Source organism: Monodon monoceros, unplaced genomic scaffold (genome assembly GCF_005190385.1).
Source record: "Monodon monoceros isolate NGI ecotype Baffin Bay Population unplaced genomic scaffold, NGI_Narwhal_1 Super_Scaffold_8, whole genome shotgun sequence".
In the NCBI taxonomy this organism is placed as follows: Eukaryota; Metazoa; Chordata; class Mammalia; order Artiodactyla; family Monodontidae; genus Monodon; species Monodon monoceros.
The window spans coordinates 2,432,765-2,456,562 of record NW_021703785.1 but is presented as its reverse complement, the minus strand read 5'-3'; the positions used below and the strand labels follow the sequence as shown (position 1 = coordinate 2,456,562).

Below are 23,798 nucleotides of genomic sequence, written 5' to 3'. Positions count from 1 at the left end.
ATAATGATAAAAAAGCTAATTAAAGCAGTCCTGAGATATTATGTTTATTAAAGATGCTGCTCTTTATTATATAAAAACCCCCTTAACTGGTGAAGTAGTGGTGAAACTGGACTGGTCTTTCATTTCTTAGGCATTTCTTATGTCTTGGTACCAATCTTAGAAAGCAGTAGCATAACACATAGCAAGAACCACCAAGATATTTAGCCTCCAGACCTAGTAATTTCCTTGTATAGAAATTCATCGTAAGTAGATAATTCCACAGAAGCAAATGCAGCCCCAAATTATGACCAGCTTGTATGCATAAATTCTAAGTGATTCTTCTTTTTTTCTTTCTTTCTTTCTTTATTTTTGGCTGTGTTGGGTCTTCGTTGCTGTCCACGGGCTTTCTCTAGTCTCAGCGAGCGGGGGCTACTCTTTGTTGCGGTGCGTGGGTTTCTCATTGCGGTGGCTTCTCTTGTTGCAGTGCACAGGCTCTAGGCATGCGGGCTTCAGTAGTCGTGGCTTGCGGGCTCTAGAGCACAGGCTCAGTAGTTGTGGCGCACGGGCTTAGTTGCTCCGCGGCGTGTGGGATCTTCCCGGACCAGGGCTTGAACCCGTGTCCCCTGCATCGGCAGGTGGATTCTTAACCACTGTGCCACCAGGGAAGTCCCCCTCTGAGTGATTCTTCATGCAAGTAGCAATCAAATAATTTTACCTTACGATTATTTTATTCTATATATGATTTTTATCTTATGGTTATAACACTATAAAATTGGTGTACGTGTGGTAAGTAATATGCAAAGATAAAAACAGCAGTTTGCGGTGGGATTGTGCTTTTATTCAACCTTGGTCGTGTCTTTTCAATGTAAAGACAGCTGCTTTGCTAAACCATTCACAGGGCGACATGGGACAGCAGGGACCCGGTGGGATTCCACCAGACAACAGTTACGTCGAGAGGCCCAAAAATGACGTGATCCTCCCAGAGCAGTATAAGGTAAAGGGACTTCAGCAAAATTGATGTATTCCCAGTTGAACGAAAAACAGGAGGAGAAAAAAAGGTAACTTTCTTTGCTCTCATTCAAACAGTCGCATTCAAAGTGGAAAAGCCCTCACCGCCAAATTGGCAAACTATGCATGAAAGCACTGATCACAGTCACACAAGTGTATCAGTACATCACTGTAAATAATTATGATGAATTTGAAACAACACGAGAATCCATTTAAAAATCTCAGGTCTGTCCTAAGTCTCTAGTATAGACATAGTTAGTGGTCGGAGCGCAACTCAATGCCAGGATATGGAGCTATCTGAACAAACGTTGTATTCGGCAAAATAAAACCTACTTTTAGGTAGGTTTTGCCGACGTGGAGCATCATCGTGGGCTTTTTGGATCAAAGTCAGTTTTCTGACTCATAATTTCTGTTAATGTTTTGTTTGATTAAAAGCATACTCTTGGAGTCTAAATAAAAATTAACACCCTTCTCTACCACTCACTCACTCAGACAGACCACTTACCCTTCCTAAGCCTTCAGGTTCCCTTGTGCCTGATAAAGACCGAAGCACTGACCTGGTAGAATACTGACCTCATAGGGCTGCAGAGCGGAGACCCGGGGGAGACACACCATAACAGGTCACGGGAACCAAAGTAAAGATCCCAAATGTAGAACATGATTCCTGTCTCTCAAGTATCTGTCAAGGTGGGGCGTGGGTGCTGAGTCACGGATAGGAGAGCGCAGGCTGGACCCCGGCCATGGTTGAAATCAGTCTGGGCAGCTGCGGCTGTTATGAGCGACGTGACCGTTGACGAAAGTGGCCTGGAGGTGGCTGATGTGTGGCCAGACGGGACGGTTATGTACCAGTTGAGTTCAGAGCAGGACGTCCCTGGACAACCAGGCAGGAGGGGGGCCTCCACAGAGCCATCAGGGTGGATCCAGGAGGGACTTTGGCTCCTGGGGGTGACCTGACCATCAGCAAGGTAGAGCCTCTGTCCAGTTTCAGGACAGGAGCCCAGAATAGAGTGAGGCCAGAGCAGATTTGATCCATGCTGAGATGCTCAAGCATCTGAATCAGATTTCCTTCATTTTCCACAGCCAACAGGGGGTAGGTTCTGGGGCTGGGCCCAGCCAGCCTGCGGGGGGCAGTCTTGACCTGCAGGAATCCTGGGTGCTGGCCTAGGACTGATGGGGGAAGGGACCCAACTGGTCACTACATTTCTTTCCCCATTTTAGGCTAAGAGAAGTGGGAAAACTACCTCACGTAAAGCTGACATTGCTTTCCAAAGCTTCTCTCGCTCAGGGTTTCAACACGTTCCCAATGAGCCTTGTCCTCAGAGGACCCGCCTAACACTCTTTCACTCAAGTGAATGTTATGATTAGGAGCTGTCCCCTGGGCGTGCGCCCCCTACCGCTGAGGCCCCTAAAGGCAAATCACGGGCAGAAGAGAGACAGCCTTGCAATCATACCAAAAATAACACACAATTTCATCTGTATTGTGAAAGTCCAGGAGAAATAGCACATTTTTCCCCTTGAATGTTGAAGCTGCAAAAGTTAGGGGTCATTTGTTACAATTCATTTATAGTCATTATTTACAGTTTTATAAAATACTTTTCACCTCACATCATAAATCCTGATCAATTTTAAATACTACTGTTCTCGAATTAATGAGCATTTCTTGTCTTTCATATTCTGTGCAGGGTGAAAAAGGAAGTGAGGGGGAACCAGGAAGAAAAGTAAGTCAGGAATAAAGATGCTTCTTCTCACTGGTGGTTCCCAAATTCTCGGTGTTCCCGTCATAATGATAGACTGTGTCTGGGTTGTAACAACCTGCAACTTCTGGTTTCCAATGCATTTGTCTACAGCAAGAAAGTATGATCATTTTTTACGCTGTTTTTCAGAAAACAGTTTCAGAATGTCTTCATTCCCCAGTCAACACCAGCTAATCAACACTTTAGCTCATAAATGAATCTAAACCCTTTAAAAGAAAAGAAGTGCCATGGAGGGGCTGGGTGGGTTTGGTGGTGGCTTCCTTGCTGGGGTCCAGCCGTGTCATCGCCCTGCCCTCCCTGATCTGGGTCATGCCTGCCCCGTATGCCCAGTCCTCCCGGTTGTCACTTACTAGGTGATGATGACAGGTGACATCCTGGGTTGATGGCCATCCAGGCCGACTGCAGACATTCTAGGGCTCCACCGTGTGCGGAGCTGGAGTAGACACACAGGGGCAGGACAGCCACTGTCGGGGCACTAAGAATGGACCCCTGAGCAGGCAGAGCGTGAAGTGTGGGCGCCCTCAGGTCTCTCTGTTCTCTCCTAGGGCATTTCCATGAAGGGAGAAGAAGGAATCATGGGCTTTTCAGGAGTGCGGGTAAACCATGCCTTCTACACCAGCCGTTTGCTTTGTATTGTCTGGTTTTTTTTAAAGACTTTATTTTTCTTTAATTTTTTATTGAAGTGTAGTTGATACACTGATACAATGTCATGTGTTATAGATCTACAGATGGTGATGCACAATTTTCAAAGGTTCTACTCCACTTATAGTTATTATAAGATATTGGCCGGATTCCCTGTGTTGTACAATGTATCCTTATAGCTTATTTATACACAGTAGTTCCTACCTCTTAATCCCGTATGCTTAGGATCACAGCAAAGTTGACCCGAAAGCACAGAGATTTTCCACGCACATCCTTTTGCTCTCTGACACAAAGCTTCCCCCTGCTGTCAGCGTCCTGCCCCTCCGTGATCTGTCGGCTACGATCATGAGCCTGCATTGACTGACACACCATCTTCACTCACTAACTGTGGTTTTTAATACTGTGCACCTCTGCCTGGGCCGGGGGCAGGAGCAGAACTCAAACACATTTCTTCTCGTATTAGGCTGAATTGCTCAGTGGTAACAAAAATGTAGGCTGGCTCCAACAAAGAAGTTGATTTCTTGTGGCCCTAAGAGTCCAACAAAAATGTCCCTGGTGGGGTGGAAGGGGTGGGAGTGGGGAGTCTTCTCCCGAGGAAGCTCGGCCACCTGTCGCTTCTGGGCCCACGGGCAGATGTCCCTCCATCGGCCAGAGCTCAGTCAGCTGGCCACACCCAGCCCCAGGTGAGCTGGAAACGTGGCAGAGCCAGGAAGAGAGAAAGTGGCCTTGTGGTGACCACTTGGGGGCCACAGCTACTCAGAGGACATGTGTTACAATCTCCAAAAGTAAGAACGAAGGCTCCTGAGAGCAGTGGAGCGCAGGCCTCTTTCTGGCTTTACTGTTTTTACTGTACTGTTTATGGATTTCTCCAAATTTCTTTAAGTCGTGGACAGGATGCGTTCCATGAAAGTGTCCCTAAAATGACCCATCTCCTCTAGGAAAGAAAAGGAGGCTTCAGATGGTTTTGATACTGGCTTAGCAAAGTATTTTACTTTAGTCCACGGCGGGTGCCATAACTGTGCCCTCCGGGAAATGTCACTGCATATTCTGAGCTGTTACCACTTCTGTTTTCTGTTCAACCCAGGGTGCCCCTGGCTTCGATGGTGAGAAAGGTTCACCGGGACAGAAAGTAAGTTTGAGACATGAAATGCAATCTGCTCCAGGCCTGAAACACCTTGCAAAGGTTACATACAAAGACTGGGGCATCCCAGAAGAAAGTGTCCCCAGAGAAAACATTTAAAACTTTCCCACGTTTACAGTAGCAGAAATAATGCTTCCTCCCAGATCATTCTCAAAACGTAAGCGAGCTCATTTACGTTTTCTCTCGTTTGGCAAAAGCCAGCCCTGGGGTCCTCTCCCGCCGAGCCTCCCGTCACCCGGCCCGCACCGGCCACGGCTCCCGTGGTTTCCAGCCTGCCCCCTCCTCGGTGTCACCACCAGTGCGTCCTGTAGGAAGGTTGCCAACATGGCGGCCACGGGTCCTCCCACATTTTTTATGTATTGATCTCTCACATTTTGGCACTTCGCTTACCTTCCGTGGTGACCCAAGTTGTTGTTTTTATCCTGTGTTCTGTGGGCAGATTTTTGGCCATCTTTGTAGGAAGAAAATGGTAGCTGAGAAATGTCTATAAATCTGCATCGGGCTTAGAAGTTGTCTGAATGCTAGCTCAGATGCGCGAGAAAACATAGGAATCGGTTTTCTTAAGTAATGATTTCTTTATTTTCACTATTTGCTGTCTTCACTAACTCAGGTAGAGAGTGCGCGGGCCAGCCCTGCCCACCGCAGACCCCCAGCACGCTCCCCAGAGGCGACCCCCGTGCACGTGGGGTGGGTGTTCAGATCAGGGCTCGCACAGGCGGGGCGTGTATTTTTACATGCATGTAACTTAACCAGGGAAAATGAACATTTCATCCCGTTCCGCGGTCCTCCGTTCATGTTTTTCACCCAACGCTTCTCGGGGGCTGTCCCACGTCAGCACAGGTAGCGTTGTTTGCACGGGGCGGTTATGTCGCACTGGACACGGCTCAGTCGGGATGCCTGCTCACCGACTCCAAGCTCCGTCAGGGCTCCCAGACTGTCTCGTGGGATGGCCTCTAAGCAGGAGGTCACTTTTACTATCAGAGAAATTTGCCTTCACTTTCGAATCTTCAGCTCCACCTAGGATGAAAGGAAGTCCATCTAAACCAGAGGCCCAACGCGAAAGCACCAAATTAATCTTAGTTCATTCTAAATAATGTAACTTTCAGCATACGTGCTCCTGGATTTCAAAATATGCAGTAAAATAATCAGATAACATATATACTTTATCCCATTGGCATTCTGAATTTGGGGCGGGGGGGGCTTACTGTATATATTCTTTAGCAAGAGGGAATAAATTTCTAGATTTTTTAAAAGCTTTTCATATCTATGCAGATACGATGTGGCTCATAAGGGTAAACTTTGTCTTTCAATCCATATTCAAGAGAATTAGAATGCAGTCATTATTAGCATTAGATAATTTTTTTCAGTGAAGAGCAAAAACTTCTAAACGAAAAGGTTTAAGGATTCCAGTTGGTGTTAACTAAAATTTTTCAAAACCCATCTTGGGAGAAGGTTTTAATAGATGGATCAGGTTGCCAACGCCCGACCCCACTGGTCAATCGTGAAATCACAACAGTGGGGGCAGTCGGCACGTGTGACTCAGTGGGAAGGACTCGGGACCCGCCAGGAACAAATCTTGTTCAAAAAAGATGGACCTGAGACTAAGGAGGCCCAAGATCTAACAACTAGTTTAGAGAAAATCTGGGGGATAAAGGAGCACGTTGTGCAAGTCCACAAGGATGGAGTGGACCAAATCCACCACACAGGGCGTTCACAGTACAAATGACCCAGTTTCCTCAACAGCAGCGACAAAAGGTTCCAAAGTAGAAAGGAAGAGAAAACCGTTATGAATTACAGGCAAATTAAGAGACATTTCAACCAAATGTCATAGTTTGCCTTTTTTTGAATCCTGATTCAGACAAAGCAACTTTAAAAAGACATGTTTGAGATTAAAATCAGGGGAAATTGAACACAACGTGGGTAGTAGGTGATCTTAACAAACTATTGTTGATTTTATTAGACACAAGGGATTGTGCTTACCTCTTTAAATTATATTATTATATAATAATTATATAATTAGAGTATTAATTAAATTATTGATTTAATATATTTAAATTATTAATTTAATTATGTAATTAAATTAAATTATTATAGAGCACTAAACATCTTTCCTGCAGGGAAGCAGAGGACCGGATGGTTACCAAGGCCCTGATGGATACCCAGGACCCAAGGTGGGCTCAGTTTTCATTTGAATTGGGATGACTTCCCCTTATTTCCCTTGGGTGGTGTTCTGGCCACCTCCTAAACACCCTGTTGGAGAAGGAGGCCTCCTCCATCCTGTGTCATGTAACTGATCACACGACACCTGGCGCTGAGGGAGGTGGACGTCCACCTATGAGTCACCTGTGTCTCAGCCTCAGGATGCTGCGTGCCATATGGGGCCACGTAGAGGCGGCAGTGGGGACCTGCACCCGGAGCAGAGTGAACCAGGGGGCTGAGAGACGCAGGCGTCGTAGTAACAAGAGGGTAGGGGCCCCTGGTTCCCGAGGGGGACACGACTGACTTGTTTGAATAATCCCACGGGCGGGCAGGGAGATTGAGGACCGGGGGGTGCAGCTGCTCCAGCTGGTGGGGGAACTAGCCGGGTTGGGGGGCATCTACCACCAGGTGGGCCATAGCTGGTGAGGAGGGAGGGGACTCACAGTCAGGCCTTACGGGCCCTGTGAGGCTCAGGGACATCAAGGCAGCTCATGGAATTTCAGGTCTCGCCGTCCAGACAGTGTTGGATCAGGTGCCGTCACACCACCCCAGCTTGGCCCCATGGGCAGCTCAGGTGCGGTCATGAACACAGAGGAGTCTGCCCTGAGGAAGGCGGTCGCCTGGCCACTTCCGGAGATTGACAGGGGTCTCAGGGTGAGGTGGGCAGCGGCCCTCCTCTTCTCTCCTGGTGCGTCCAGCTGGTGCCTGGGATGCCCGGACTTAGCAGCACAGCATCGCGGACGTGGGGCCCGGACGCCGTCCATGGTTCTGTGACTCAGAGCAGCCTCCGCTGGGCTCATGGTCGCTTTCAGTTCTGTTCTTTGGAAACAGGCATAGTGTCCAAAACTCCAAAAGGCCAGCCTCACGTTCTTTCGTTTTCCTCTTTTCTCTCTCCAGGGAGAAATGGGCGAACCAGGCCCCCCCGGCCCACCAGCCTACTCCCCGCATCCTTCCCTGGCCAAAGGTCTGTATGCCACTTGTCCTGCTCTCTCGTCTGTCGTGGACACAGAGCCATGACCTTGTGAGATTTTCTGAGCGAAACAAAGCAAAAAAAGAAAAGTGTTTACGCGTTAATGTTTAGCACTTAAACGTTGGGGCATCTCAGTCTTGTGGACCCTCCCTCCCTCGTGGCTTAGGCGGGGTGTCCTGGAGAGACCCCCACTTTGCCTCTGGCTGAAAGAGTGCTCACCACTTTCCTCCGCTGGGAAAGGCTTTCATTTCCACATACCTTGTGCAGGTTCTGGTTCTGCCACCTGCAGTATCGCTATAGAAACCCAGCCCTCGTGCCCGCCAGGCCTCCATGGGCGCCGTCCCAGCCACTTCACTGGTTTCTGGGCCAAACACGCCGAGATGCTTACGCCCCCCGCTCACCGGTCCGGAGCCTGGGATTGATCACGGCCCGTAGTCTGGAAACAGTCACAGCCTTTTAAACTTCAAAGAATTAAACCTCCAGGCATTTGCACCTGAGCTCGTACAGGAAGATGATCCCACGGTCACAGTTGACCCCTGAGTGTCAGTGAGGGATTCTGTACGTGTTGTGGCTTGTGCCGTCCTTGTTAGTTTAGCTCAGCCTCCCATCGGCACGATCTATTAAAATATAATTCTAGTTCTGCGCTTAGAGCAATGGTCTGTGAACCTTCTTGAATGTGCGTCCTTCTAGGTTTAAAAAAAAAGTGTTTTCAGCACCCCTCCAAGTAATAGTATGAATATTTATTTATGGATAATTTATCCATGATACAGGATGTTCCCTGAGGTCAGAGATTTTAGCCTGTGCGGTCACTACTGTATCCTCAGTTCTAGAACAGTCCAGGAACATGGTAGTTGCTCAGTAAATGTTTACCTGAATGACTGAATACTGCATGTGCTAAAACATGTACATCAGATAGGGATTTTAAAGGGTGAGATTTTTTTTAAATGAAGATGCTCTAATGTTTCCTTCCTGTACCCAGTAGGTCATCTGTCTCACCCTATTATCTATGCCCAGGGGTCAGGGACTAACGTTCCTGCTTAGGTGTGAACCATCTGCTGGTTTAATACCTTTGCATGTCTTCATCCAACGATGGGGAAACTATAGACAGAGCGAGGCCAAGGACAAGGCCAGGTGGGGTCCCCTAGAGGTCTATCTCCAGGGTGACATCAAACCATCGATGAGTATATTTCAAATAAACTCAAACCTGGGAGTCCACACCACTGTGGAGCCAGCTTCCCGTCCTTCTCTGGGGAGCCCAACACGTCTGCCAAGCCAGAAACCCCAGGGACCCGACATGAGGTTGACTTACTGTTGGTGATTTTAGTGAAATGGAAATCATGTCTTTGAGACTTTGGGAACTTAATTTTTTTTTATTTTGCAACCCACTTTTTTAAAAATTTTTTTTTATTGAATGAAAGATTCTTTAAATTCTATAGTGCTTTACAGTTTTCAAAAGTTTCACACACATGATTTCATATAATCCCTCAATAACCCTTCTGTCCCCCTATCCCTATATGGCCCCTCCTCCCTTCCCTCACCCCACTAGTAACCACTGGTTTGTTCTCTAGATCTGTGTCTCTGCTTCTTTTTTGTTATATTCACTAGTCGGTCGTATATTTTAGATTCCATATATAAATGATATCATACAGTATTTGTCTTTCTCGGTCTGACTTATTTCACTTAGCATAATGCCCTCCAAGTCCATCCATGTTGCTGCAAATGGCATTATTTCATTCCTTTTCATGGCTGAGTAGTATTCCATTGTATATATGTACCACATCTTCTTTATCCATAAATCTGTTGATGGGCACTTGGGTTGCTTCCGTACCTTGACTATTGTAAGTAGCGCCACAGTGAACACTGGGGTACACGTGTCTTTTTGAATTAGTGTGCTTTGTTTTTTTGAATATATACCCAGGAGTGGAATTGCTGGGTCATATGGTAATTCTATTTTTAGTTTTTTGAGAAACCTCCATGCTGTTCTCCATAGTGGTTGCATCAATTTACATTCCCACCAATAATGTAGGAGGGTTCCCTTTTCTCCACGCCTTTGCCCACACTTGTTATTTGTAGACTTTTTGATGATGGCCATTCTGACATGTGTGAGGTGATACTGGGAGCACAGTTTTTAAAATTAACATTGGTGATGTCTCCTTTGCACTCATCAGAAAGCTCCCTGACTGAGAGCCCGGAATGCATTCAGCTCCCCTCACCACCCTGCATTCCTGGAAGCCACACCGGGACAGTGGGTGGTCAAATTTCCTTTTCCCCAAGTGCAGGGTGAGAAAGTCAGCAGCCACCCTCCTTGCCTCTTACAGCAGAGTTCTTGCGTCCTGGGTGAGCTGGAAGGCTGACCAAGCTCCAGGGCTCCTTGGAGTGAGAGGTTGACTCATGAGCAGATTCTGTCATGGAAGAGAGGAAAATACATGTACCTCTCACCAGGCAGCATTGCGGGAGCTTTGTCAAAACGCAAAGGAGTCGAAGAGCTTTGCATTGAAAAAAATGATTGCAAAATGTAACTAAAAAGTGACCTTGCTCTTTTCCCAAACACTTGAGAAGATCCGTGGTTTTCAATTTTATTTTGTCTCTTTTTATTGTCACGGTAATGGCTAACATTTGTATGGTGCTTACTGAGCACACGCCAGGCAATGAAGCAAGTTGTTCTAATTTGCACCGGTCCATTGATTTACTCCTTGTAAAGACCCTTTGAGATGGGGGCTGGCGTTGGCCGCACTGTACTGATGGAGAAATTGAGGCACGGAGAAGTTGGGTAACTCGCCCCAGATCATGTACGTAGCAAGCAAAGGAGCAGGACTCAGACCCGGGCCACCCCTGTTCCAGAGCCCAGCCCTCCGTCCCCTCTGCAGGCAGCCGAGCCCAGCACAGGGACGCAGACTCACATGTTCCACCCCTTACAAACACGTCTGGCATGAGGCCCAGCGAATCCCTTCTTATCTTAAGGACTTTCTCTTAAGATTAAAACATTAAAGATCACATAGTGATGTGATCTCTCCTAACAATTACTGATCGCTGTACCATGAAACATCATACTCTCTCCACTTTCCCAATTGTAGACCGGAAAAAGACGCTATGCAGTAAAGCGGAGCATAGCAAAGCCCCTTGGCATTTGTTTATTTAGGGAAAAGGTCTGTAAGAATCTTCACGTCTACCATTCATCCAGCAAGGCAAGAGCTGGGGCTCAGGGGAAGAGGGGTTCAGAGGGAGTTGGCCCCCGTCGCCCCCCGGCTCCCCCCATGGCGCCTGGTGCAGGAGGGTCCAAATCGTCTCATTCATTCTTCATTCCCGCTGACTCAGCTGTTATGCAACCTGATTTTCCACGACCCTGTTCACCCGTGTCCCCCCCCGGTGTCCTGCTCCGTGCTCACCTGCTTCACCTGGGCTGATGTCCTCTGTGGACGTCCTTCCCCTGACCGTCCTCTGCCCTCCCCTGCCCTGCCATCTGTCTCCATCAGCTGTCCGCTTACCTTCTCATGAAGCCTCACCCCTCTGTGACACTGGGGCTGTAATACTATGCACACGCGCTTTCACGGGAGTCAGATGTCAGCCAAGTGTGTAGCGCCGAGTCTGCACACTCAAGAGCTCAAGAATACCGTCCACTTCTATTATTCTCATTCTCTGTGGTCCCTCCATGTCAGACCTCCCCCCAAATAATCCTCCCCTCCTTTGAAACCTCTCTGTATCTTGTTGGCGTTCTGTCCCTCTCTTGTTTTATAACATTTATAGGGATCTTTTATCAGTCCTCTTTGGTTGAAAATGAGCTCCTTGAAAGCAGGGGCCACCATAGATGAAACATTTAGACACTGCCGGCCTCATGCGATGGACAGAATATCAGTAAATATACGTTCAACGAAAAAGTGAACATCTGCCTTGAGTCCTGGACAACAGTCTTGTTCATAACGTGGGGCCTGTCTTGGTTCCAGGTGCCAGAGGGGACCCAGGATTCCATGGAGCCCCCGGGGACCCAGGAGCCCGGGGGGAGCCTGGAGACCTCGGCTTGCCAGGCCAGCCTGGTACGTCCATCGGAGATGAAGGTAACGTGCTTCCGCGGCATCGAAACTGAGACGTCCCCTCGGGTCTCACACAAACCCCCGCCCCTCGCTGGCTGCACGGCCCCCCAGTCGGCGCTCTGTCTCATAGGCTGGCCCAGCAGCTCTAATGCATCTCGAATACGTGTTGGGATGTCGTCACAGAACCACGCATCTGTGACAGTGACTCCCTCACTCGGTCGGAGGTGTGCTGACGATACCTCACGTGATTCTGTCACTTGGCCGGGAAGAGCACGGGTGTCGTCCAGTGTTATAACAACTCCCGGTCCGTCGTCTGGGGGCCAGGAGAGGGGCTTCTTCAAGTGGAAAGATAGTGATGAACTATACCAGCGGCGTTGCCCTTTAAGTCACTGATGGGACTGTAAACCGCTGGCCCAGCTGGGGGCCTCCCGGGGCGGGAACGCCGGCGCAGCGGATGAATCTCAGAGGTCTCACGCTGCTGTGATTGCTGTTGGATTTTCAGATGAGAAGAGAGGCTTACCGGGCGAGATGGGACCCAAAGGCTTCACAGGAGAGCCGGGCATCCCCGCCCTGTACCCCGGCCTGCCGGGAGCTGACGGAAAGCCAGGGCTCCGAGGTCCCCCAGGGTTCTCGGGACCACCTGGCCCAGACGGTAAGTGGAGGGAAACTCAAGGGAGGTCGTGCCAGTGTCCAGACAAAGCCTGGCCCCGGTTGGATTTTCACTTGGGATTTTCTTGTAAATAATTCCGTGAACTAGGCAGTGGGCAGTGTGAGAGTGTGGCGGGCGCTCTGGGGTGCAGGCAGGAGAGGCCCACCCTGACAAACAGCCTCTCCCCTGGGTTAACCAACGCGATAGGCAGCCTTGGTGATCTGGGCCCCCGAGGAGCCAGAGCTACAGCTGAACAGGTGACGCTGCTTCACACCAGGAGTGGCTGCACCACCTGTAACGGGACGTGGCAGCCCTTGGCGGGGCCCAGACGGAAGATGCTGAGAGTCTACAGACTGGACAGGCACGGCGTCTGGACCCTCATGCTGTCGGGCACAAAACTGAGTTTCCAGGTTCTGATGCAACCGTGGCTCATCTTTCAGCTGAGCTCCAAGGAGGCTTGCCCTCCAAAACAGTTATTCTCTCAGCTTCCAGCTTCAGGGCTATGCTTTGAACATTGTAAAATCGAACTAAAAAAGAGGTCACTATTTCTGTCTCTGTGACATGGACACAATTCAGCATCTTCTTTTCAAAATATTTGACTTTTAATTCCTGATGTCAACCCCCGCTCATCTCATCTCTTCACATGTGCTAATGGATAGTGTGTGAGTTCAGTGAAAGGTAGATCGAGCTTGCTTTCAGAAGCCAGCTTCTCATTGCTGTCTCTTTAGAAGGAAAACTGTTGGACGCATGAGAAGCACATCAGTACATGCTCCTTCCACTAAAAATTCAGCAGTCACTTCTCTGTTGTCTTCCGCGTTAAATTTTAAGCTACTAAGTCTCTACGTTCCCAATTTTCCTTCAACTGCAAAAAGCAGATTCTCACATTCTTTTGAAAAATTCGGGGTGCAGGTATTTCCCTGGAATTTGCCAAATACTTTGAGCACTGTTATCACTAATCTTTTTTATTATCCTGGCAGTAATATCTATTACCGCGGCATCTGTGATAATGGCTGAGTTTCTGTGAACATTACGTATCCTGAGTGAATGGTATCTGTTGAGTTTTCCTTTTTTGGCAACAGAACACGATGTGTTAAAAATAAAAGCATAAAAATACAGCCTCTTCAAAAGACTGTGACTGAAGGCTAACCTTGCCATCATTCCTGTAACTAAATTCCATTTTGATAGACACAAACACATACCATCTGGCTTTGTAAGTCTTGCTTAGTAAATCTATGATTTACCAGTGTAAGTCATCTGTAAACAAATTAACTAATTTCCGGTCCATGTGGTTAACTGAAGGGAGAATTTATAAAACAGATGGAATGGTGTCTGATACATTTTATCAACTTCAGTTCTCCTCGAAATGTTTATTTTACCTTATGAGACACATTGCTCCCAAATCACTTTTTTAAAAGCCATCTCTTGTACAAAAAGTAGCCAGCCTTAACGGCCTTTTAAATATTTTTGTGTAGAGTCATAATTTAACATCAATGACCTTGAGTCCCAAAGAGTTCTTCAGCGCTTTCCCTGGAATGAAACCGTTGGATTCTTTTCCCGTTAATTGCATTTCACTCAGTTTTATGTGTTGCTACTGATGGAAACCAGAATTTTTACTCTTTTGCCGCTCCAGCAAAATCAAACCGTGAAGCCAGTTTTCTTTCTGAGCTAAACGTTTTGCTTACGTCCAGTTCAGCTCAGGTAACTGAGTCGACTGCCGGGGCTCTAGAATAAGTCAAACTACTGCCAGGTTTATTACGGCCACTGACCTCCTCAGGAAAATCACGTTGGAAACATCGCAGAGGTGCACTGCTATTCTTTGTTTTTTTTTTTCATCAGGAGATCCCTTTATTTTTTTAAATTAATTTTTATTGGACTATGGTTGCCTTATAGCGTTGTATCAGCCTCCACTGCACAGCAAAATGACTCAGCCGCACACATACAGAGATCCCCTCCCTTTCGGACTGCCCTCCCATTTAGGTTACCACAGTGCATTAGGAAGAGTTCCCTGGCACGGTGCTGTTCTTTAGGACTTGCTTGAAGTTATGAATTTACCAGATGAAGAAAAAAGCAGTGTAGGAAGGAGGGAGGATGGAACCTTAAGATGGCCCAAAACTGCCTTTTCTGTCTAGATTTGCAAACGCTGTGAAGCATACCCACAATGTCTTCGTCTCAGATTTTCAAAGCCAACATCCCTGGAGTATCTGTGATTAAATGACTACCTGTAATACTAGCTTCTCCTAACATATCAGGAGAACGTGGAAACATAGCATAAAGCCCTCAGTCCACCGCTAGGCTGACATGCTGGTGACCTGGTCACCAGTGACCTATGGAGCCACATCCTGGGCACCATTTGCTCTGTCAGCAGCCTCCCAGCGGTACAGGGGGCAGCCGGCACCCCACACACACACTCTCTTCTCCAGCTCCCCTCCCCCTGCGCCTTGTCATCTCTCCCCTTCTTTTTGCGGCTCCTTTGCTAGGTCTTCCTTCTTCCCCCTCCACCATCCCATGGGCAATGGAGCGCCTGTCTGTGTCTCTCTATCTAGCACGCTCCTGCATTCACAGGAATTTAAACACCAGTTAGGTGCCAGCTCTCCCTAACTGTGTCCCTAGCCCAGTTCAGTATGCTGAGCTGCAAACTCATCCCAGCTGTTAGCTGGACACCTCGTCACCACTGTGTGTCTCACGGGCATCTCCAAATTTGCATGCCCCAAACCGAACTCTGGGTCTCTCCTCCCCAGCTCCGCACCCAGCATGGTCCCCTCCTGGGCCTCAACCCATCTCCACATACCCCGGAGCTCGGGCCAGAGTCCTGGGAGTCAATACCCAGCAGTGGTGCTTCCCAGGAATGTGCAGCCCAGTTCCCACCACGAGATGGCGCTCTGCTCAAGTGGGACACGGAGCGTTTTGTGGGCTTCTAGAGTCTGTTTCTTACACCCTCACCCGGATGTCCCTGCTTGGAATTATCAGAGCCCTGGACATGGTGAAAGGATGCCTGAAGTACCGTGATCCTAGTGATGGGGGTGGGAGAATCACAAGTTATCTACATGGTTACGTGTGTGAAAGAGGAGTGAAAGAGGAAAGATGGTGGGGTCTGGGGGCAGGGGCGTGCACAGGTGCTCGCGTGTTCCAGAGGAGAGGACAGAACTGGGGAAGCCGGTTCATTTTAACATCTTTTACCGTTTGGGTTTTCTGTCATGCTGGGAACCAGAAGTTGCAGTACTCTTAGAACCCAAGTTGAAGTAAAACACGTGGTTAAAAAAACCTAAAGTCTTCTTTGGACTCAGTGTTTCTGAAAAGTAAAGATTTCTATTTCTAGACTTCAATGGAAAAGCTAAAATCATAGGCGTTCACATGTGTTTCCAATCCTGGAAGCAAAATGGCCACAAAACATAAAGTCTCCGTGTCTTTCTGCAAGTAGTCGGGATGGAATTGGAATGGGGGCCATTTTCTGTTGGGAGACTCGGCTGTAACCCTTCCCACACGGGGTGGGGGGATACGGGGTGGGGGCATACGGGGTCCTGGGCTGTGCTAACGTGCCGTCCTTGTGGGTTTTCTCCTCAGGTTTCCTTTTCGGCCTTAAAGGAGCAGAGGGCAGGGTGGGCTACCCTGGACCTTCTGGTTTCCCCGGGGCTCGCGGACAGAAAGGATGGAAAGGTGAGGAGTCCGGGAACAGCAGGGGGCGGGGCGCTGCTTGGCCCTCCTGAGTCCAGCTCACCCTTCACTGGTTCCAAGAAGAGGACGAGCCCCTGCTTCCCCCCGGCCCCCTCCCTGCCAGGGCCCTCACACTGGGGGGCGGCATCTCCTCGTTTTCCGCACACCCAGCTCTCAGCTGGCTCTCCCGTCTCTGTTCTGTCTGCCACGTTCATCACTGAACTTTCAGGCAACACGGGGCCCAACATGGGACAGAAAAGATGCACGGTGGCGTCTTAGACTGAATTCAGATGACTCATCCGAGCCCTAGGCTCCAAGAAAATGTAACAAGTATTTGCAGAGGGCTGTAGGGTCGTCATCTGGTTTGGTCCTAACCCGACTCTCCGAGTTAGGGATGCGTTGGCAGCAAGGCGGTGGCAAAGCAGGAGAGACGTGACCTGCCCAGGTGGGGCGGACGCTGGTGGGAACGAGCTGTGCTTGCTTTCCTCTCCCTGCTTCGCCTGGGGGACCCCACCTCTCCAGGCAAGGGCCGCCTGTGGGGACCTCGGGGGGGGGGGGCCTGTTCGGCTCGCCCATCCCTGGGCATCCCGGGTTTTAACTGCCAGACCTCTGCGGCACACGTGGAGCTGTGGGCAGTGCAGGGGTCCGGCGTCGTGGATGAGCTGGGCAGCTCGGCACCCCTGGGCCGTCACGTGTCCCCCTTTGCGCCCTGGAAGCCAAGCCGATCACCAGCCTCCAGCTCGGCCGTCCCCTGCCCCCGGGCTCCCTGGGTCCAGCCAGCAAGACAGAAGAAGGGAGGGCACGTATTTCTTCCCTCCGCACCAGGACCTTGGGCTCCAAGCCCGCAGCTGCTGCCAGGCCGCCCTCTCTCCGGTTCCCCTTCACCCTGGACCTTCCTGCCCTCCCCCCGAGGCCCCTGCGGTGGCTTCTCAGAACTCCTGTCGTTGAGTCCCCAACTCCGCCCACACCTCCGTCAACGTCCTGTTCTTTACGTATCTGCATCTCAGGCTCCTTGTCTAAGAATGAGAGGGAGGGAGGACCAGAGTAGGCGTGTCCTGCGGTGGCCACGCCCCCAGCCAAGCCCTCAGCCCCTTGCCCTCCTGTCCCCTGCAGAGCCAACAGGAGGGTCGTACACGTGCTTCACGAGCAAATAACAAGTCCCTCTCTCTCCACCCACGTTGCAGGCGATGCCGGCGACTGTCAATGTGCAGAGGGTGACCAGTTCATTGGGGGTCTTCCGGGGCCACCAGGACCCAAGGGCTTTCCCGGCACCAATGGGGAACCAGGGAGGAAAGGCAGCCCGGGAGACCCCGGCCAGCACGGCATCCCCGGGTTCCCAGGATTCAAGGTGAGAGACCAGTTGTACCATGAAGCCGATAAGACGACCTTGACGCCCGGCCCCATTTCCCCATTCCCGGCTTTTATTTATTGAATTAATACAGCTTTAGACCAGCAACACTTATGCACCCAGTGTGACATTCAAAAAAGCCACGTATTCCAAGAGGAGCTTTAGAGCTTTTCCTGGTGGGAATGTGAAATGGGGTAGGCACTGTGGAAAAGTTTGATGCTTCCTCAAAAAAGTCAAACATAGGGAATTCCCTGGCAGTCCACTGGTTAGGACTCTGTGCTCTCACTGCCTAGGGACTGGGTTCAATCCCTAGGTGAGGAACTGAAATCCCACAAGCCATACAGCGAAGGCAACAAATTTTTAAAAAGTCAAACTTAGAGGTGTCGTGTGACCCAGAAAGTCCCCTCCCAGTACAGACCCAGGAGAACTGAAAACACGTGTCCACACCAAAACTTGTGCATTAAGCTCACAGCAGCATTCATGATACCAGCCGGAAAGTAGAAAAAACCCAAATGCCCATAAATGGATCAATGAAACGTAGCATACCCACCCGATGGGACATTATTCAGCCATCAAAAGGGATGAAGTGCTGACACGTGCTACAGTGTGGTGCCCTCAGAAACATTATGCTAAGTGAAATAATACACAAAGGAACAGATATTATATGATGCTATTTGTATGAAGTGTCCAGAAGAGGCATCTTGAGATGAAGTATCTTGGTGGTTACCAAGGGCTGGGGGTGGCGGGGGGAATGAGAGTGACTGTTTCTTTCTGAGGTGATGAAAATGGTCTGGATTTAGGTAATAGTGATGGTTGCAGAACCTCGTGAAAATACAAAAAAAAACCAAAAACACTGAATTGTATGCTTTAAAAATGGTTACTCTTATAGCATGTGAATTATATCTCAAAAAAAGCAACCCTTCTAGCATTTTGAATGCAAAGCTACACACCACATACTGTGTGTTCACCCCTTCAGATTTAGTATAGGACGATTTAGCATTTCAATAAAGCCTCCCTTAACTTGATAAAAAGTGAGACTTCCAAGTATATCATGAATTTAGTTTGGAAGAATGTATGACATTTTCTGGATTCCAGCTAAGTGGGCTTTACTTCACACCTGAGGAAAAGATCATCTTGAGTAGATCTTTCTTCGTGGCAGGTTTTAACTGACCAAGGATCTCAAAGCAAATTTCAGATGAAGGCAAAGAAACTATATTTTTTATTTATTTTTACTTAAAAAGAGAGCTGCAAGAGATTTATAAAATGAAAAGTCTATCATTTTATACATTCAGCAATAGAGGAAAGTTTGCTCAGGACACTTGGCCAGGGACGGTTAGAACAATCTGGCTTCATGTCCAGATGCAGGGGAGTTGCAGCCACTCAGAGCTGTCGGTGCAGAGGCTCATGACTCATAACTGCTTCGTGTCGCGGGAGCTTTGCAGGTGAAAATGAGGTCCACAGCACCTCTCCATTCTCCGGGACTTCTCAGAAAAATAGTTTTATCCAACTGAACATAACAGATGCTACATTTCCTCCTACTTTAAAAATGACACCATCTCCAAATCATGGCTGAGCATGTAGAAGTTGCTCAAGTATTCAGAAAAAGTGTACGTAGTGAGAATCCAAACCGAATAATGGCAGAACTGGTAGGACCTTCAGTTATTTATAAAATGATGGAATATTTCTGAGAAGTCAAATGGATCCCATTTCGTGCACACGGAATCTCTAAAGTCTTCCAGGAGCACGTGCTCTCCCCGGCTGTATCGCATGCACACCCACAGCACTTGCGTTCAAACATCTCAGGTACCGTGTTTATCTTGCATTTAATTATATGTTTATGTATCTGTGGCAGGAATGCCTGAGACAGTTTTTGGTGGTTTAATATCTGTACTAATAGAACCTGGCAGAGCGCTTGAAGTATGGGGGTCGATTAGCATGCATACATGCATCCATCCATCGGCCCAGCACCTCCTGGTCGAGCGCTGCCTGTGTGTGACATGCTGTTCTAGTTACTGAGAGAATGTCACCCTTTTCTGCAAAGAACGAAATCAATATATCAAGTAGCTGTGGAATTTTTTAGGAGAAAAGAACTTATAATCCCTTGAAACATTCCATTTAATTAAACCAACACTAAAAGTTCCCGTATTCTTGCAAATACCAGTAACCGAGAGTTGCCCCAAACTGGCATATCACGCACATTAAAAAGCCTCCTGAAACGTTCATCTGCTCGTTTCTGCTCATCGAAAGACCTAAACTAGATTTTACACCTTAAAACGTGAGTGTTCCTGCAATGACTTGTCTGTGAAGTATGATTTTTTTCCAACCCTGATTTCAGTTAGGAAGACAAGCTGTCGATTAGATACTCTTGCTATTCTCAGTATGATCACAAATGTCCATCCTTCGTACTTGGAGGCACATTATTTGCCCGGATTCAACAAAATGGCAGTTAGGGTTAGCAGCCTTAGCTTCTCCAAAGCTAATGAGTTTACGAATCCCTGGGACTTTGTTGAACTGCACATTGCGGTTCGGTTGCCCTGGGTGGGTCTGAGCGTCTGCATTCCTGACAAGCCCCCAGGGAGGCTGGTGCAACCCATCTGGGGACCACACTTTGAGTAGCAAGGTTCTTGTTTTCACCATCCAGCCATGTGTGGCTACTTCCCTTAAGTTTTAACTATTTAAAATTAAACATTCAGTGTCTCAGTCCCGCTGGCCACGTTCAAGTGCCCCATGGCCATCTGTGATTGGTGGCCAGGGACAGAGGTGTGTGGCTCTGGGCTTGATGACAGGTAAGGGCCCTCAGGTTGTATAAACGAAAATCATTGTCTTCTCGGCTGCCTTTAACAGTGTGAAGGAGGAAGAAACCTTGTGTTTGTTTCTACAGGGAGCCCCTGGTGGTGTTGGCCCTCCCGGGCCCAAAGGAATGAAGGGAGATTCTCGAACCATCACCACCAAAGGTCAGTCCTGTGGCCAGCATATCTTAGACCATGCACCCTTCTGTGGCTGCCCGGGGTGAGCAACTCACGCGGCACTCCTCCCCCAGGTGAGCGGGGCCAGCCAGGTGTCCCAGGTGTGCCTGGACTGAAAGGGGACAGCGGCATCCCAGGCCGTGATGGGCTGGATGGATTCCCAGGCCTCCCAGGCTCTCCCGTGAGTACCGCTGGCGGGCGGGGGGTAGCGGCTCTGCCCTCATCCCCATCAGTCACATGCTTAAACACGTGAGCGTCAGAGGTGCTAACACAGCAGAAAATCCTCCCAGTGCAACCTGTTCTCTTTTCGTGAGCAGCAGTCATATTTTCTAGGAAACAGTGAGTGAGGCTGGAAGCCAAGCCCTGAGTGAGCATTTAAGAGAAAAAGAGGAAATAAATATTCCTCTTGCCATCACGTAGAACGAGAGCCCCCCAGGTCGAATATTCCTAGATGGAAGGTGGAACGCTTTTTCCAGGGTCACCTGTAAAATACACAGCTGCATTTTTGCGGCAAACACACACCGGCATTGAAAGAGGCTGTGTGTGATAAGATGCAGAGCCCCCAGCCTCCTTTCTGTGGGGAAAAGTGGGGGTCAGACGGGGAAGGGCGGTTGGCCACGGACACTAGACCCCTTCTCCTCCCTCCCTGCCCTCACCCTCCTCTGAGGAGTTGCATGAGTAGGACACGGATGTGCCCGGTGCCTCCCAGCTTCCTGCTCTCCTGGTCCCATCGTCTCTCCTTATTTCTGATGCACTTTCTCGTCCAAACCAAAGACTTCCTTCCCTTCACCACTGCGTTGTCCCTTCTGACTAGGAGATGGGTCACAAACGCTGAATCCTAACAATGAAATAACGTGTTCCTGCCCCCATTTCGCCAAATCTGTGCCTAACCGTTCTCTTGAAGAATTCCCCCGGAGAGTGAAGGTCCAAGCAGGGCACTGGTGGCTTGGAAAGAGAAGAATACTCAGATTCCTATGCCTTCCAGAACTATCTTCGAGGGTGTTGTCCATGGTTGTTAGAAAGTCTGTCCTTTACTTCTGTGGCTTGGTGAGACCACGACTGTCAGTTCCTACTCATCTCTGTATCCAGAGCGCAGAATTCAGGGAACGGGGAAAAGTAGCTGGGAAGATGGCTGTCTTTGAGGTTTACATGTATTGTAAGAGATGAACCAAATTTCTCACAGGGTGATGGCATCAAAGGCCCCTCAGGGGACGCAGGCCACGCAGGACCCCCCGGTACTAAGGGCATTCCAGGAGAAAGGGGCCCCCCAGGATTGGGGCTGCCAGGCCCCAAAGGCGAGCGTGGCTTCCCCGGTGATGCTGGATTACCTGGACCTCCAGGCTTCCCCGGGCCTCCCGGCGCCCCCGGCACTCCAGGACAAATAGGTACGGTGGGGGCGGGGGGGGGTCCAGGCTTGCGTCTTTCAAAGTCATGAGACACTGTGCTTCTACACCCACTGTTCTTCTTAGGCAGTGCGCGAATTCCCCGGGGGCGAGTCACGTGAGATGGTGTCACACCATCGGTTCTCATCACACACGAGCGACACCCGGCCACGGGGTTTTCTGAACCCACTGCAGCCTCCTCTCGCCAGCTGGAATGTGGGGCCTCTCCCTCTAGTGCTGAAGTTACAGAGGCTCAGCACAGAAGTCCAGAAATGGGCCTCTGATGCCCTGCCCGTCCCAGCCTTCCCACCACACACACACACACACACACACACACACACACGGAAAAGCCAGGCACTTTCCGTTATTGCAAAATTGCCTCACTCTGTCACTGTCTCACCCCTAGACTGTGATACGGGTGTGAAAAGGCCCATCGGAGCAGATGGACAGGAGACCGTCCAGCCAGGTACTGTCATGACCGTCGGGCGGCTTTAGAATTCTTGAAAACTCTCAGTTTGTAGAATATATGCTAGAACTGATGTGATCCCTGCCGTGGGCACAGAGCTGCCATCAGAAATAGAAACCCTTGTGGACTTGGAGCTGCGCTCCATCTGCCTCAGCTTAGAGCCCAGGGAAGGGCAAGCGTGATGACCTCGTGTCACCAAGTTGTCCCTGCAGTACAAAGCATCTGTTTCCAGTATTGGCAGGAACTCAACAGATACGTCCTTTCACGCCTCAAATATATGTCTCTGTGTGTGTAAAGGGCAACTGAATTATTTGCTCATTATGCAGGGTGAGGAGTGAGTCCAGATGGGAGAAGAATTTGGTCCAGTGATGAATGGATGCTAGAAGGAACAGGGCCGACGGATAAGGAGAGGATGCCCAGATGATGCGAGCTGAAGGGAGGGGATGGTCCAGAAGTTGACCCGGCTGCCATCGGACAGGCCAAGTCTCTGGCCAGGGGGGCCTAGAAACCGAGGTGGGAAGCCAGGCAGAGGGATGAGTCCAGGACACAAGGGGATGGATGCCAGGCCTCGGGCAGGATTTGAAGAGCAGAGCAGAGAGGATGAGTTTTTTTGGAGTCAAAGGTGCCGGCAGAACATCTGGACGGTGGCAGCTCACCAGTGGCAGTTGAGGGTCTGGAGTAAGGCGTTTGGGATAAAGGCCAGGGGTTGGAGAAGCAGCATCAGGATCCGTGGGTCCCCCGCACGAGGTGTGGGGATAGATCAGGAGCTCAGGGTGAGGGTGCAGAGCAGGAACGGCAACCCCAGAGCTTCCAGAGAGCTGGCCAGTCTCGAAGGTGCGGGAAGGCCCCTGAGGGTGAGGCTCTGCCAGCTAGAGCCCAGGCCCCCTGAAGAGGGCCGAGGTCCTTTCTTTTCATGGCCTCGGCTGTCCGCCTTTGCACCTCGGACCCTTCGTGTGGCAGAGGGGACCAAAGCCCCTCTTTGGCCGCTAAGTCGAGCCAAGATAGGAGCCCTGCCACGTCACAGGCAGACAGACAAAGGGCATCTCGAAGGACTGCTGTGTCTGCAAGCGTGCTCTGTCCGACAGAATACCCCTGCGCGCTGTCACCAGCCAGAGGTGGCTGCCACCGGGTTTCGTTTTGCACAACTCACAGCGAAACGAGTTGCCTCTGCTAATTCTGAAAGTAATGGAAGTCACAAAGGAGAAGTCACAGCATTGCTTTTGAAACTGAAAGCTTCCTCCCTCCCCGGTGGGAATTGCCTTGGGGTCGGGGAGGGCGGGGGGGCAGGGGCACGTGTTTTCATCCGACTGGACTTACTTATGTGCCTCCTATACTAATATTCTGATTTCATTATCAAATGAAATTACAGTTACATCAGCATCAAGATTAATGGAATCATTAAATTACCCTGATGGTAAAGAGGCAGCCGGTTTTCACGGCCGGCGCCCTCGACCTTAGCCACGTCCAAAGCTGTGACGATGGGTGTGGACCGTGGCTCCAGCTCCCCTGTCCTCTCTTCCCAGGTTGTGTTGGAGGGCCTAAGGGATCGCCGGGCCAGCCGGGCCCCCCCGGCCCCCCAGGTAATGGGAGAGCGCTTCCAGCCTTCCTCCGTGCG

At 49.7% G+C, this 23,798-nt stretch overlaps 1 protein-coding gene across 4 annotated transcripts in view; it reads left to right on the top strand.

Annotated features, from left to right (window-relative positions):
* Positions 1-23,798, top strand: part of COL4A2 (collagen type IV alpha 2 chain) — a 169,448-nt gene that overhangs the window by 118,752 nt on the left and 26,898 nt on the right. For all 4 annotated transcript variants that reach the window (XM_029209811.1, XM_029209809.1, XM_029209810.1 and 1 more), the window contains exons 13-27: positions 878-973; positions 2,670-2,705; positions 3,287-3,337; positions 4,468-4,512; positions 6,642-6,695; positions 7,621-7,687; positions 11,635-11,745; positions 12,224-12,373; positions 15,932-16,024; positions 17,206-17,369; positions 20,251-20,323; positions 20,410-20,516; positions 21,519-21,720; positions 22,124-22,183; positions 23,707-23,763. In XM_029209811.1, the coding sequence (XP_029065644.1) occupies positions 878-973; positions 2,670-2,705; positions 3,287-3,337; positions 4,468-4,512; positions 6,642-6,695; positions 7,621-7,687; positions 11,635-11,745; positions 12,224-12,373; positions 15,932-16,024; positions 17,206-17,369; positions 20,251-20,323; positions 20,410-20,516; positions 21,519-21,720; positions 22,124-22,183; positions 23,707-23,763 (1,366 nt within the window). The remainder of the gene's footprint in view (positions 1-877; positions 974-2,669; positions 2,706-3,286; positions 3,338-4,467; positions 4,513-6,641; positions 6,696-7,620; positions 7,688-11,634; positions 11,746-12,223; positions 12,374-15,931; positions 16,025-17,205; positions 17,370-20,250; positions 20,324-20,409; positions 20,517-21,518; positions 21,721-22,123; positions 22,184-23,706; positions 23,764-23,798) is intronic.